This window comes from Botrytis byssoidea (assembly GCF_014898295.1).
Source record: "Botrytis byssoidea strain MUCL 94 chromosome Unknown BBYS_004, whole genome shotgun sequence".
In the NCBI taxonomy this organism is placed as follows: Eukaryota; Fungi; Ascomycota; class Leotiomycetes; order Helotiales; family Sclerotiniaceae; genus Botrytis; species Botrytis byssoidea.
Genome location: NW_024065845.1, coordinates 1,540,534 through 1,553,243, shown reverse-complemented (window position 1 = coordinate 1,553,243; position 12,710 = coordinate 1,540,534). Strand labels below are relative to the sequence as shown.

The following is a 12,710-nucleotide window of genomic DNA, read 5'->3' as shown; positions in this document are numbered from 1 at the left end:
AATTTGCGTTGCTTTGTATTTGTGCTGTGAGGCTTGTGGTCGTCGGAGGCTTGGTTCTCATTTATACGCTTAATATGTGAAACGAGCAAGCATAGATAGGGGGAAGAGAGTGTTTGCCGAAGACAAGAGTGAATAAGGGAGCATAGATTAAGGAAGTGAATGATGTTATCATCGACGTTAATGAGTACTTTCTTTCCATTATATGGAAGTAGGAGTGATAGGAAAGGCCGTAGTAGATGTCTCGAGCTACGTACACTATGTTTCAGGTTGTGTTTTTGCGTAGGTACAGAAAGCTTGTCGGGGGTTATGGATGTGGATATGTACTGACGTTACCTAAGCTTACCAGGAGCGTGCTTTTTACTTTTGGTTATAATTCGAATAGTTCCAAGGTTGAAACGTGAGAATATGCGGAAAGTGTTGTGGGTGTTGATGTTGATATGGCTGATAAGTCGATTTTTGGAATGATATTTATCATTCATATGTTGTATTCCAATGGTAGATGGTAATGGCAGGTAGGCAGTGAAGGGTGAGAGTGAATGATGAGATTGAAAGATGAATACGGGCTATGATTTGTACATCAGATATGGGGTAGAAGGGGTGTCATCTAATGCCGCGGAAAACATAACGTAGGCAGAGTGTTATTAATGTATTTATTGTCTTTGATTTGATCGCCGGAAAACTATAGGAGTATTCGAATATCCTAAAGGATAGGAAACGCTTTTGGTTGTCATTTTGAGGATCTCAAGAACGACTGTGGTATAAACAAAAGGGCCTTCCCCTTTTTCATTCTCAAATGAGGTGATATATCACTGTGTGTAGATAGTATTTTCGGGGTCTTAGATCCTCCACTTCCCATCTATCTTTTCGGATAGTGTAGAATGGCAGACTGAATGTGGAGGGTTTCAATCTCGTAGGGATCAGATTTTTCAGCCAGTGTCGAAAGAAATCATCAACGCTTTACTATCAGATTGCAATCGCGACCGTCGAGAGCCCGGCTCCCATCTTATGCTTCTTGCACATCATCTTCACACACGTTCGTTGGTCCCCATCTACTTCCAACAACGCTGATAGGGCTTTTCGCCTTGAACCTTTCACCACGTATCGAACCAAGTAAAGTTGCTCGAGAGGTTGTCCATGAAACGGGCGCAGACGATGCTTCAGGTTTGCAGTCAAAAGTTACGGTGCGAGATGTTCTGCCTGGTTGTTCCATCTTCCCAGCAGCTATAGACAAACTGGGTCTCGCATATGTACTATTGATATCGGCATCAATGGGATCAGTCGATATGGCAATGTGTATGTATATCGAACGACCATCATCAGTAGTACTTAAATGATGAGCCGTGGGATGGGGTGCGCCAGATAATCTGTTGGGCGCAATGATGGGACGATTATCGAGTGTAAGCCCTAAGAGTTCGGCAGTTGGAACGGAGGACGCGCTGGCTTGGTTCTCGGCTTTAGCGATGGGTTTACTTTGGCTGGTGAGTATTCGCTTGTAGATTGTAAGTCCCTAGGTATTTCGAAATAGAATCTAAAATAATCTTGATATACAGCCTTTCAAATGATTTAAATATTTCAAACTTATTGAAAATTTAACGCCCCTGATTGTCGGGCTACAGTGCAAATTGCTGGGTACCTTGAAAGTTTAACAGATTAGAAAGAACTTACGGAGGAGAATCCATTAAACCATCGACAAAGGTTTCAAAGCTTCTCAATGCCTCTTCGCTCAACCATCCTTTACATAAATATTCAAGTGCCATACCTAACCAGGCTATGATCAAAACCGGTGTTCCAATTGCCCCACTGTTCGTAGATACCAGTCAGTCAGAGTTCAAGCTAGCTTGGTTCTCCAAACATGATGAGATATTTGACCAAGACGGGATATTGAAAGTGGTCGACGGGCAGCTTATAATACATACTTGACTGGAAGCGATTCCCTTCCCATGTACGAGCACAACTGAGCCAATCCGACACCAAAAATGGCAAAAGTACCGGCAACTTGAAGCAAGGCCCAGAATGACCAATATAAGAATCCTATATCTAATTGATGGCAGAAAATGAGAGTAGATGCGGCGAAAGCTTTGAAGACTGCGCAGGTGATTGCGACAACGAGACAGAGGGAAGAGACATAGATGCATCGAATTTGAGTGCGACGATGGTTCTCTTTACTGATGGAGAGCAGTCTTGGGTAGAAACCTCTAGACATTGTCGGACGCAATTCTGCGTTTTTGATGTGTCTGGGAACCCGTGTTAATTGCCCGGCAGGGAGGACTTATAGCACATGAATGGGGCGACAAGGCGACAAACATATGTGGCTATATGGGCACTTTTAGTAAAGGCACTCGTTGCAATGGTTAACATGATGAGAACAATTAAGAAGAGAATCCAGAAGATACTCTTTACTGCGCTCATGTTTAGGTCGGGCATGAAATGGCCATGCTTAGACATTTCTCTAGTTGCATTGGATTTGTCAAATCAGATGGCATGTTGATTGCTGAGAATGAGTTTGGCAATGAAGAAATTAAATTGGATGTGTCGTTCGTAGTAAAACTAATTCTTGCCCAAATCCCTTCGAAAGAGACACAGGTTGAACAATTTCATATCTCATCCAGTGAACATCATATTTTGTAGTTGAAGAACTTCGGAGCTTTTAGACTACCCCGGATTTCACTATCATTGAAGCCGTCTCTGCGCTTGTGAAACTAGTGAGACTAGTGGAAATAGTTTACAACTTTTATGCTCGAGAACGAGTAGCGAGTAAGGGATCTAATTGAGTACATCCTGGATTTGTCGTACTCATGTACCGCTTTGGCTTGAATTATGCACTCGCAAAATCAGTTGAATCGAAGTGAGGATTCCGAAAAGAATAACGTGTATAAAGTCTTTACCGAATGGAAGACATAAAGTTTGATAGTTTTCAAAATCATGATCATAAGCGATATCCGCGCTAGCGAAATCAAAGCAACAGACTTCAAGCTGAAAGGCTAGTTATTCATACCTCCCTAAAGCTTAACTACTCCATGCCTTCCATAAGTTCTACTGCATCTAGCAGCATTCCCTTATTGCCGATCCACAATCTCAATCGATCCCAATCTTTGCCCTCTTCTTCGCCACGCCGCCATTCTTCATCAAAACCCCATGATCCCGCGACTTTATCTATCGCTGCCCGTTCTTCTTCACGGATCCAGCGCTCTCTCAGTGGCATACCTGGGGCCCAAGTCACGCGATCCATTTGATCATTCGCTGTTGTCACAGCTACAATACCGATAGTGGTGGTAAACCCCATATATGCTAATATTCCAGCAAAAGCGATGTTTGTGGCCATGCCGGGTTCCATGGAGTCCTGAAACATGGCAAGTTGTGATGCAACAATATACGCTCCAAAAGGTGCCACAGCAAGCCCGGTGGTGGGTAACAATCCTTTCCGGATAAATTTAGCACGGCGAAATGATTTTTGCGCATATGCTGTATCAACGATATCCATAGCTACATCTAATTCCCTGGCATCTATTGCGGTTTGTAAAGCTTGACCTGCCACGGCAACTGGTATGGCATTATTGACCTTGTTTGGATTCTGTTTTTTGAACTGTTTTCCTTTGGAGCCCTCAATTGGTATCGGCTTGTTCGCATACATGTAAAATACTTCTGGAAAAGTCTCGGGTTTTCCTAGACATGACTGTGCGCTGATATATACTTCTAAAATTTCTGGTGATATGAAGATAGACTCATGGGAAACAATCGAAAATAGGGCTCGCGAGAGCTCATCCACTAAAAGTTGATTCTCGCGGGATAGTTTTTGGACTCGCAGCTTCTTCGATCCTCGATCAGCCAAGGAAAGCAAAGACGCGGCAGCAGTTACATCCTTCTTTGTTTCTGATGATTTAGCAGGCTCTCCAGCAACGTCCGCGGCAATCAATCGGCATGTGTGTAAAACATCTAGAATGGCCTTTTCCGAAGCTACGGTTTCTGAAAACAATTTATTACAGGCATCGATTCCACGCCTTAATCCCTGCTCGAGTTCTGCTTCTGTGACATGCCGGGATGCTCGTACATGAGCTGGGCTTGAATATTGGCGCAAAGAGTTGAAAGGGGTAGACTTTGGAGGCTTGCTTGATCGCTTCCTGGTAGTGGTGGTAAATGTGCGAGGGGTAGTGTTTATTACTTGCGAAAATTGACGCTGTGGTCTTAGAGATGATTGCTGAGAAGTGATGAAGTCGCATATACGACATACGTCGGAACGAGGCTTGAAAAGGCGTTTTGACATTGTGTAGGGTGATATCAAGTTTCCGGTATCTTTAATTTGAGGTTTTTCGACAGGTTGTAGTCAAGACCACTGAGCCCGCATCCTATCAAGATGTCACATCCCTGCTCAGTACCCCTGTGCATGACATGGCTGACTAATATAGAAGGCTGAACTTGATGCATGAGCCACAATCGTGACGACGAATACAATGTATGAACCCGATTTAACTTTCCTAGTTTCTATTCTATTAGGCATCTCCTTTGAAGCATTGAAACATACAATTATTTCATTCCGTTTGAACATATTTTCTTGAAATTCAAGCTTGAATGAAACACAACACCAAGTCTTTCGGCCAAAGGACCCCTTTGAGATTGTATTAAACGTTGTTCAATCTCAAGATTAAGATTAAACAACTGTTATCCACGAAATCATGCCTCCTCCACCACCACCACCACCTCCTCCTCCTCCTCCTGGAGGATTTGGAGGTCCACCTCCACCGCCGCCGCCGGGAGGAGCTCCAGGATCTATGCCATCCAGACCACCTGCGAAAGTTGCTGCCAATAGAGTAAAAATTCCCAGCTGTACATTTACTTTGAGCTTGTCAAGTTGGTTTTGCTAATCAGACCACAGGGCGCACTCTTATCGGATATCACGAAGGGAAGAGCACTCAAGAAAGCTGTGACTAATGATCGATCGGCGCCGATAGTAGGCAAAGTGTCCAATGGTTCTGGACCGGCGCCAATAGGAGGTGCTCCACCAGTACCGGGAATGGCAAAACCTCCCAGTGGATTTGGCGCACCGCCAGTACCAGGAGGAAATAGAGCTCGAAGTGATAGTAATCAAGGGACCAATAATGCGGTCTCGGGGATGGAACAACCTCCACAGCTGGGAGGAATATTCGCAGGTGGCATGCCCAAGTTGAAAAAGCGAGGTGGAGGAGTGGATACTGGCGGTAAGGTTTTACATTCTATATAATTGAGATATATCTAATTTCTTTTTACAGCAAACCGCGACTCATCAACTACACCAGAACCAGAATTCTCTGCTCCCAGACCGCCAGGTATGGCTGCTCCCAGACCTCCAACAAACGCAGCTCCGCCTTTACCATCAATCAGGCCGCCTCCTCCTCAGCCTAGCTCTAGTACTCCCGCATTTGCGCCCTCAGTTGCGAATCTGAGAAAGACCGGCGGGCCATCTATCTCTCGTCCTGCATCCTCAGCCTCTCTCAAAGGGCCACCACCCCCTATTGGCAAAAAACCACCTCCACCCCCTGGAACTCGAAAGCCATCATCAGCGCTGTCAGGCGCACCACCACCGCCTCCGGCATTCGCCTCTCCACCTCCTTCTTCAGCACCTCCGCCACCTGTTGCACCTCCGCCACCACCTTCCCCAGCTCCACGTCCTCCCAGTAACCCACCTCGATCACATGCACCTCCACCACCTCCACCAACATCTCCACCTTCGACTAACGGAGGTAACCCAAGTCTCGCTATCCAAGCAGCAATTCGTGCTGCTGGTCAAGCATCACCAATGAGTGCACCTCCTCCTCCTCCACCGCCGCCGCCTCCATCTAATGGGCCTCCCTCTATATCGTCGCACAGAACACCATCTCCGCCCGCTGCACCCCCAGCGGCACCCCCAGCGGCACCAATATCAAGAAGTCAAAGTCAGCAACAAGGAAGAACTTACACAATGGATTCTAGTTCTTACACCCTCTCATCAAATGGTAGTTTACCGCAAGCCTCCAGTTCTAGCAGAAGAATCACAATCAATGACCCACGATGGAAATTTACAGATGAATCGGTATTCCCAAAACCTCGAGATTTTATTGGTGGGCCCAAAAAATACCGAGCTGGTCGTGGAAGTAGTGTCCCGTTGGATCTGAGTGCTTTCCATTAAGGACTTCGCTTGTTAAAAAAAACAATAACTCTTCGGATCGTATTTATGTGTTACCATTATGATTTAAGGCGTTATAGCGGGATATCGTTTAGAATCCGGTAAGGCGGCATCAAGCTATCTGAATTGGGAGTTATACATCAGGACACTAAAGATCGTCAAAAAATTCCCCCTGAATCGCGAGATGGAGATTGACGAGAGACATCAGCTTACTACTTTGGGTACCGAGGAGAAAATCACAGCTATAAATATCATGTGTGATGGGCACATCCTACAGTGGAACCTTAAGAATGAGTACGGAGAATATTAAACTTTTAAAGATTTATCTTTCTCTGGCTTTGATTTTAACCATAAATGATGATGATGATGTGATGATGTTAAAAATACTTTTATTGTGAATATGATAATTGATTTTCAATACGAGTACAAAGAGCTTTGTTAATTTCAACATTCACCCAGCAAAATAAATAATAGATTGATTGTATTCCATTCCGCATATAGCAGCAGTACTAAATGGGGTAATTCGTTAGGTTCGTTAGGTTCCTCGGATCATTATTCAATCTGTCCTTTAGGTAGTTCTACCGAGAATCTTATTAGAAAGACCTCAAACTTCAAAACGTTCATTCATTCCTCCTCTTCATACCTCCACCCCTTTGAGATAATACCAGTCCACCTTTCGCAGGTACAAGACACTATTTGGTGTTAATTGACTACAATTCGGTTCGACTTCTTTTACTCTCTTTGATTTGGTGCAAGTTCAGCAAAATTGCGACAATGTCGATACGCGGTAATGCAGGGTATGGTTTAGGTGGGCAGAACTCATTCGGAGGAGGACCAAGTATGGGTGGTATGGATAAGCAGAACGAACCTGGTACTCTCGATGCGATCAGAGAACAGACAAGCAAGATTGAGGATTTCTTGGATACATTAAGTGATCCTGTCAAGCCGTATGTTCATATCCCTCAGGGGACCCCGCAGAGGACAGCTTGAGGGGTCTAATTCTGTGTTTGAATTTACTTGTATTTTTTCAATCTGCTAACTCCTACTTTTCTGCAGATACTTGCCAGCCATCGGTCGATTCTTGATTGTCGTAACATTCCTGGAAGATGCATTGAGAATAATTACGCAGTGGAGCGATCAACTATTATATCTGCATGATTACCGACACAGTATGCTACCTATCTGTTCAAAACATGGCACGGCATAATTAACAATCTTCTAGTCCCAAGCGGTCTTACACATCTTTTCCTGATCGTTAACGTACTCGCAATGGTCTCCTGCTCTACACTTGTCATCACACGAAGATACTCGGATTACGCTGTTGGTGGATTGATTGGTGTAGTAGTCGTACAAGCTCTTGGATACGGTCTTATCTTCGATCTCAACTTTTTCCTCCGAAACCTTTCGGTCATGGGTGGCCTATTGATGGTTCTGTCCGATTCATGGGTCCGCAAATCAAAGGCTTTTGCTGGTCTCCCGGAGATCGATGAGAAAGACCGCAAAATGTACTTCCAGCTTGCTGGTCGTGTCTTGTTGATCTTCCTCTTCGTCGGATTCGTTTTCAGTGGCACCTGGAGTGTTTGGAGAGTGATTGTGGCATTTTTCGGTCTCGTTGCATGTGTTATGGTTGTCGTGGGCTTCAAGGCAAAGTTCAGTGCTATCATGCTTGTGCTTATCTTGAGTGTTTTTAATGTATTGGTAAACAACTTTTGGACTGTAAGTAAAGCTCTATTGCTTATGCGGGGCACTTGACTAATTTACCATAGCTTCACGAACACCACCCCCACAAGGACTTCGCAAAATACGATTTCTTCCAAATTCTATCTATTGTAGGAGGTCTCCTCCTCCTTGTCAACAGCGGACCAGGGAAATACTCCATTGACGAGAAGAAGAAGGTCTACTAAACCTCGGTGGTGAGGTCGAAACGAGAGCAGGGGAGTGAAGGTTCAGGAAAAAAGCAAACAGCGAGCCGTGCATTTAGGGCGGAGTTCAATTTGATGAGGGAAAGTTTTCTATTATTGTTATCAAGTCTTCCTTGAAAGGGAGATTCAGCAGATTGGGCGGCTTACTTTAAGTACAGCGTCAACATCTTCTGACTGTAAATCTCAGAACTGGCAATCTACAAAGTATATGAATGACTTATGAGCCAAATATGTTGCCTGCGTGTTTCAATAAAATGAAAAGACTATTGTTTCGAGGTCGGACCATCAACATGACTCGAGACAACAGAGCATTATTAGCACATCCCAAAGAGATTGCACTTTATCAGAAAGAAGCTGCAAGAATAAATCCCACCGTATGAAGGTGAAAATAACGAAGTCATTTCTTGCACAATTTCACAGTAGAAATGCAAGATGGCCCATCCCACCTATCACGAGTGGCAGACAGCCGCAGACCAACCTCTGACCTGCATTGCTAATCCTAGTAAGCCACTATCATCACCTGCAACCAAACTTTTTCATCTCTCTCACTAATCACAAGCTGATCTGTCAAGTTTATATTATAAGTACGAGTAGGTATTTTTTCAATGATATAACCGATATCTTTCATCCACATTGATTATTAATGTTGATGTGTATTTTAACACGAGATTGGGTATTAGCCTATTCGTTATGTACAGGTCTGTTTATTAGGTAGCGTTGTCTTGTATATACTTATGCAATAACATCGCAGTATACCTACACTTCGTGTGCTCCTCAAAACTACCTCTCTCATCTCACATCCCCTATTACCTACGCCATGGCAGAAGTCCTCGGCACAGCTCTCTCGATCGTCGGAGCTGTTGGAGTTCTTGGTCAAATCTTCTCCGGCTGTATAACAGCCTACTCACTCTTCACAACCGCCTCTGATCTCTCACGAGACTCGGAAAAACTTATCTGCAAAATTAAGATCGAGGAGATGAGATTATTGGTTTGGGGTAGGGAGTGGGGGGTTTTGGAGGGGAAATTTGAGGAGGAATTGAAAAGAGAAGAGGGGATTGGCAATGCGAGGTTGAGAGGTTTGGCGATGGAGATTCTAAGTGAATTGTACAGGACTATTACAGATTTTCAGAGGTTAAGAGAGAAGTATGGGGTTGTAGAGGAGAGTGGAGGGAGAGATCAGATTCAGAGAAGGGAAAGTTGTGATAGGGAGGTGGAGAAAGAGAAAGGAGGCTTTGGAATGGGAAAATTGAGTTTGAGGAGTGAGTTGTCGAAGAAGGTTAAATGGGTTATCAGTGATAAGGAGAAGTTCACAGTACTTTTGCAGGATCTGAAAGATTATAATAATGGATTGGAACAGCTGTTTCCACCATCAAGACTGGCAACTCTGCACAGGACGTGGACAAATGAACTATTACAAGGCGCGCATCGAGATTTAGACAAGCTGAAAGATCTGGAGGCGGCGAGCAGTGGGGTGTATCCGGCATTGAATGTCTCGGCTAATCTCAAACAATTGAGAATCAACCTAGACGAGAAGGAAACCAAGAATTTCAAGCCAACTTATACATTGAAGATCCGACGCCATGCGTTGGTGGTCAAGAATACAGACATGGGAAGAACTCATGGGCAATATCGAAACCCATCATTAGCCGAGCCACAAGAAATTATAGTTGAATGGGTAGAATACGAAAAAGAAGACCTCGATGCTCGATTAAATCATCTTCGTCGAATAGATGATCTCGCACGCATGATTCATAGCGCTTCTGATCGTCATCCAGATCTCCATACAATTGATTGTCTTGGCTACACGGACGATAGCACATCTTCTCGCTACGGACTTATCTATCGTTCCCCGTCTTCCTCCTCCTCCTCCCTCAATTCTCTCATCACCAGCAACGATTTCCGCACCCCCGACCTAGGCGACCGCTTTAAACTCGCCCATACACTTTCTGTCGCCCTCTGGTCTCTCCATTCCTTAGACTGGCTGCACAAAAATCTCTGTAGTTCCAATATCCTATTTTTCCCCAGCGCATACACGAAAAGCCCCCGTATCTCAAAGGAACGGGAAAACTTACCAGACATAAGCACACCATATCTCCTCGGTTTCGACGCTTCCCGTCCAGATCATATGGGGGAAATGTCCATCGCATCTCGCAACCCTACAGCAGCGGATCTCCACCGTCATCCTTCGTCTCTACATTCCTCTTCTTGTCCACGCAAAGAGTATTGTAAATCCTTTGATATTTATTCTCTAGGATTGATATTATTAGAGATTGGTTTGTGGAAAACACTGCAGACGTATCATAAACCGCATTACTCGGCAGAAAAATTCAGGGATAAGATTGTAGTGCAGAATTTAGTGCCGGGATTGGGGAGTAAAGTTGGGAGGGGGTATAGAGAAGTGGTGGAGAGGTGTTTGGGGGTCAGAGAAGATGTGAACGGAGTCGAAGCGGGGGCTTTGATGGAATTTGTGGTGGGGAGGTTAGAGGGCTTAAAAGTATAAGCTATCGAGGGGGAGACGACTCAAAGAACAAAATTTACAGAGCATAAGAGATTTACATGAAAGTGGATAATATATTTGTGTAAATTTCCTGGTATTATTAAATCAAGAATGAACAAGTACCCTTCATTATCTCTTCTTAACTAATACAATCGCTTAAACTCACTACTTTCCCTTGCCTGCCGCCTTAACCGCCGCCGCTACATCTCCATTCGCTTTCCACTGCGCCCATTCTGTAACACCGCGCTCATCCCCAACCTCTCCCGGTGCGAGCATAGGGATAGTACCGTTGTCACTAATCAATCTAGACATTTTCGTAGAATGAGAAGGTCTCAGGAAATATCCTAGACCCAATCTTGTTGCAGCAGCCTGTTTTCCCGGCGCAGTAACCACACGGTGCAAAGAAGCACGCAAAGCTCCCGCAGTCCATGCTACCATTGTATCTCCGATTAGAACAATGACGCAACCGGGCTCCGGTCTAACATATCTCCAATTAGCTTCGATGTTCTCTATTCCTGCTCCCAAGACCTGTAGGCCACCACAAACTGTGAACAATAATGTAATTGATCCAATGTCTGTATGGTTGTTAAGGGTGACGAACTCCTCTTTGACTGATTTGGGTCGAGTGCACAACATTCTAATGCTTGTGTCAGAGGTTTTGTTGATAGAGCTCAAAGCTTCAAGAGTACCTGGCGCTAAACCCATGCTCATGTCTAAATGGAAATGGATTAGGTCGAGTGCTCCGTGAGCGTGTTCAAAGAAACTCTTGATGTTATCGCGGTCCTGTTCTACTGGCTGCGGATTAGTAAATGGTTGTTTGTTTCCAACAGCATCATCTTGGGAAATAGCGATGAACTCGACGGAATCTATGCGTCCGTCGGGGGTCTGAAGAGTCCGAGATGGCTTGTATCTAATCATGTATTAGCTCTTTTCTCTCAAGAGATATCCAGACTGCATACCCAACCATTCTCTTTGGTGGCTTATACATGAACGAATCCAGAATCTTTCGATCAAGATCAAGTGTCTCTCTACCAACATCCATCATCGATCCTGCCTCGCTAGACAGGGTCTCTCCGTTATTAGAATCTCTCAAGTCAAGTAGGAAGTGACCTTGATCTCTACATGCGTCGAACATTCTCGCAGATTCGTTGAAATTATTGCTTTGCAAGTTCTTGAAGGAGATTCTTGACATATAGGCCACTGGCACATTGGAAGGGAATTCCGGCCACTGTTTGAAATAGCTTGAAGGAGGCATTTCGGTAATAGATTCCGCGAAAGAGGTGACAACTTAATGAGTTGTATGGTAAACTTGTTCTTCGGGGAAAGAAGTTTGAAGAAGCTACCTTACTGAGACAAAATGGATAGAACTCAACAATGTGTTTATGGTAAGAAATAAGAAACAAGATCAAATTGTGGGATAATCTTATAGAGATTGAACAATACTGTTAGGTACGGGGTGGATGATTATTAACACTGCAACGCTGCAGTATCTTCTGAACGGATGGCTCCTTTTGATGGATATATTTCCAGTAACCAATGACTACATCAGCGAGAAACTTTGTACTGTGATAGGAGTGAGAGCAATTCAAAGAGAGTGCGATGTAGAAGACAGTGGATGAAATAGACACAGGAGACAAGCAAAAAAACAGATGGATTACGGATCAAATTTTGAAATTGTAGACAATCACCTCGGGGCCGAATGATAGTTAGAACAGGAGACTTTGTTATGCAAAACAAAAGAATGCCAAGATGAATTCACCATCTAATAGAAAGCATTTGAAGCCTCTTTCTCATGTGTAAGGGCCTCGTTTGTTTTGGTCAGCCAGCTCCATCCCTTGACTCTAGGCTCGCAAGATGGTATCGAAAGAAAGGATTCAGATGAGAACGGAGGGGGGTATCCTAATGTAATCACGAAGGTATAAATGAGAATGCAGAAGAATAAGTGCTAATAGGAAAAGATAGTGAGAAAAGTAGTCAGAGATGAACCCTTAGATGAACTAGTTCTTTACTCTACAATTCTCCTCCAATATTGATTAGATTCTGCACACACTTTGAGATTCATTGGGAACATGACACTTGATTAGAACAAAAAAAGGGAAGCGGGGGGGATGGGAATTTGAGATTGTAAATTTGATAAAGTGGTGGGCAATATCGG

At 44.2% G+C, this 12,710-nt stretch overlaps 6 protein-coding genes across 6 annotated transcripts; 3 read left to right on the top strand and 3 right to left on the bottom strand.

Annotated features, from left to right (window-relative positions):
* Positions 1-1,003: 1,003 nt before the first annotated feature.
* EAE97_002556 (uncharacterized protein) lies at positions 1,004-2,952 on the bottom strand (the record flags this gene model as incomplete). Its single annotated transcript, XM_038873067.1, has 3 exons — positions 1,917-2,952; positions 1,666-1,800; positions 1,004-1,475 (listed from the first exon to the last, which is right to left on the bottom strand). Exons 1-3 carry the CDS (start codon positions 2,201-2,203, stop codon positions 1,004-1,006), a joined length of 894 nt encoding a protein of 297 aa, XP_038736273.1. The 5' UTR covers positions 2,204-2,952.
* A 58-nt stretch (positions 2,953-3,010) lies between these two features.
* EAE97_002555 (uncharacterized protein) lies at positions 3,011-4,261 on the bottom strand (the record flags this gene model as incomplete). Its single annotated transcript, XM_038873066.1, has 1 exon — positions 3,011-4,261. The coding sequence occupies one exon, from the start codon at positions 4,259-4,261 to the stop codon at positions 3,011-3,013; it is 1,251 nt and encodes a 416-aa protein (XP_038736272.1).
* Positions 4,262-4,494: 233 nt separating this feature from the next.
* On the top strand, positions 4,495-6,690 carry EAE97_002554 (uncharacterized protein). Its single transcript, XM_038873065.1, has 3 exons — positions 4,495-4,805; positions 4,871-5,192; positions 5,244-6,690. The coding sequence occupies exons 1-3, from the start codon at positions 4,671-4,673 to the stop codon at positions 6,137-6,139; spliced, it is 1,353 nt and encodes a 450-aa protein (XP_038736271.1). The 5' UTR covers positions 4,495-4,670; the 3' UTR covers positions 6,140-6,690.
* Positions 6,691-6,910: 220 nt separating this feature from the next.
* On the top strand, positions 6,911-8,040 carry EAE97_002553 (uncharacterized protein; the record flags this gene model as incomplete). The annotated part of the gene is made up of 4 exons (XM_038873064.1): positions 6,911-7,083; positions 7,193-7,305; positions 7,359-7,852; positions 7,903-8,040. The coding sequence occupies 4 exons, from the start codon at positions 6,911-6,913 to the stop codon at positions 8,038-8,040; spliced, it is 918 nt and encodes a 305-aa protein (XP_038736270.1).
* An 835-nt stretch (positions 8,041-8,875) lies between these two features.
* EAE97_002552 (uncharacterized protein) lies at positions 8,876-10,558 on the top strand (the record flags this gene model as incomplete). The annotated part of the gene is made up of 1 exon (XM_038873063.1): positions 8,876-10,558. One exon carries the CDS (start codon positions 8,876-8,878, stop codon positions 10,556-10,558), a length of 1,683 nt encoding a protein of 560 aa, XP_038736269.1.
* Positions 10,559-10,720: 162 nt separating this feature from the next.
* Positions 10,721-11,810, bottom strand: EAE97_002551 (uncharacterized protein; the record flags this gene model as incomplete). Its single annotated transcript, XM_038873062.1, has 2 exons — positions 10,721-11,465; positions 11,515-11,810. 2 exons carry the CDS (start codon positions 11,808-11,810, stop codon positions 10,721-10,723), a joined length of 1,041 nt encoding a protein of 346 aa, XP_038736268.1.
* Between the last annotated feature and the right edge of the window lie 900 nt (positions 11,811-12,710).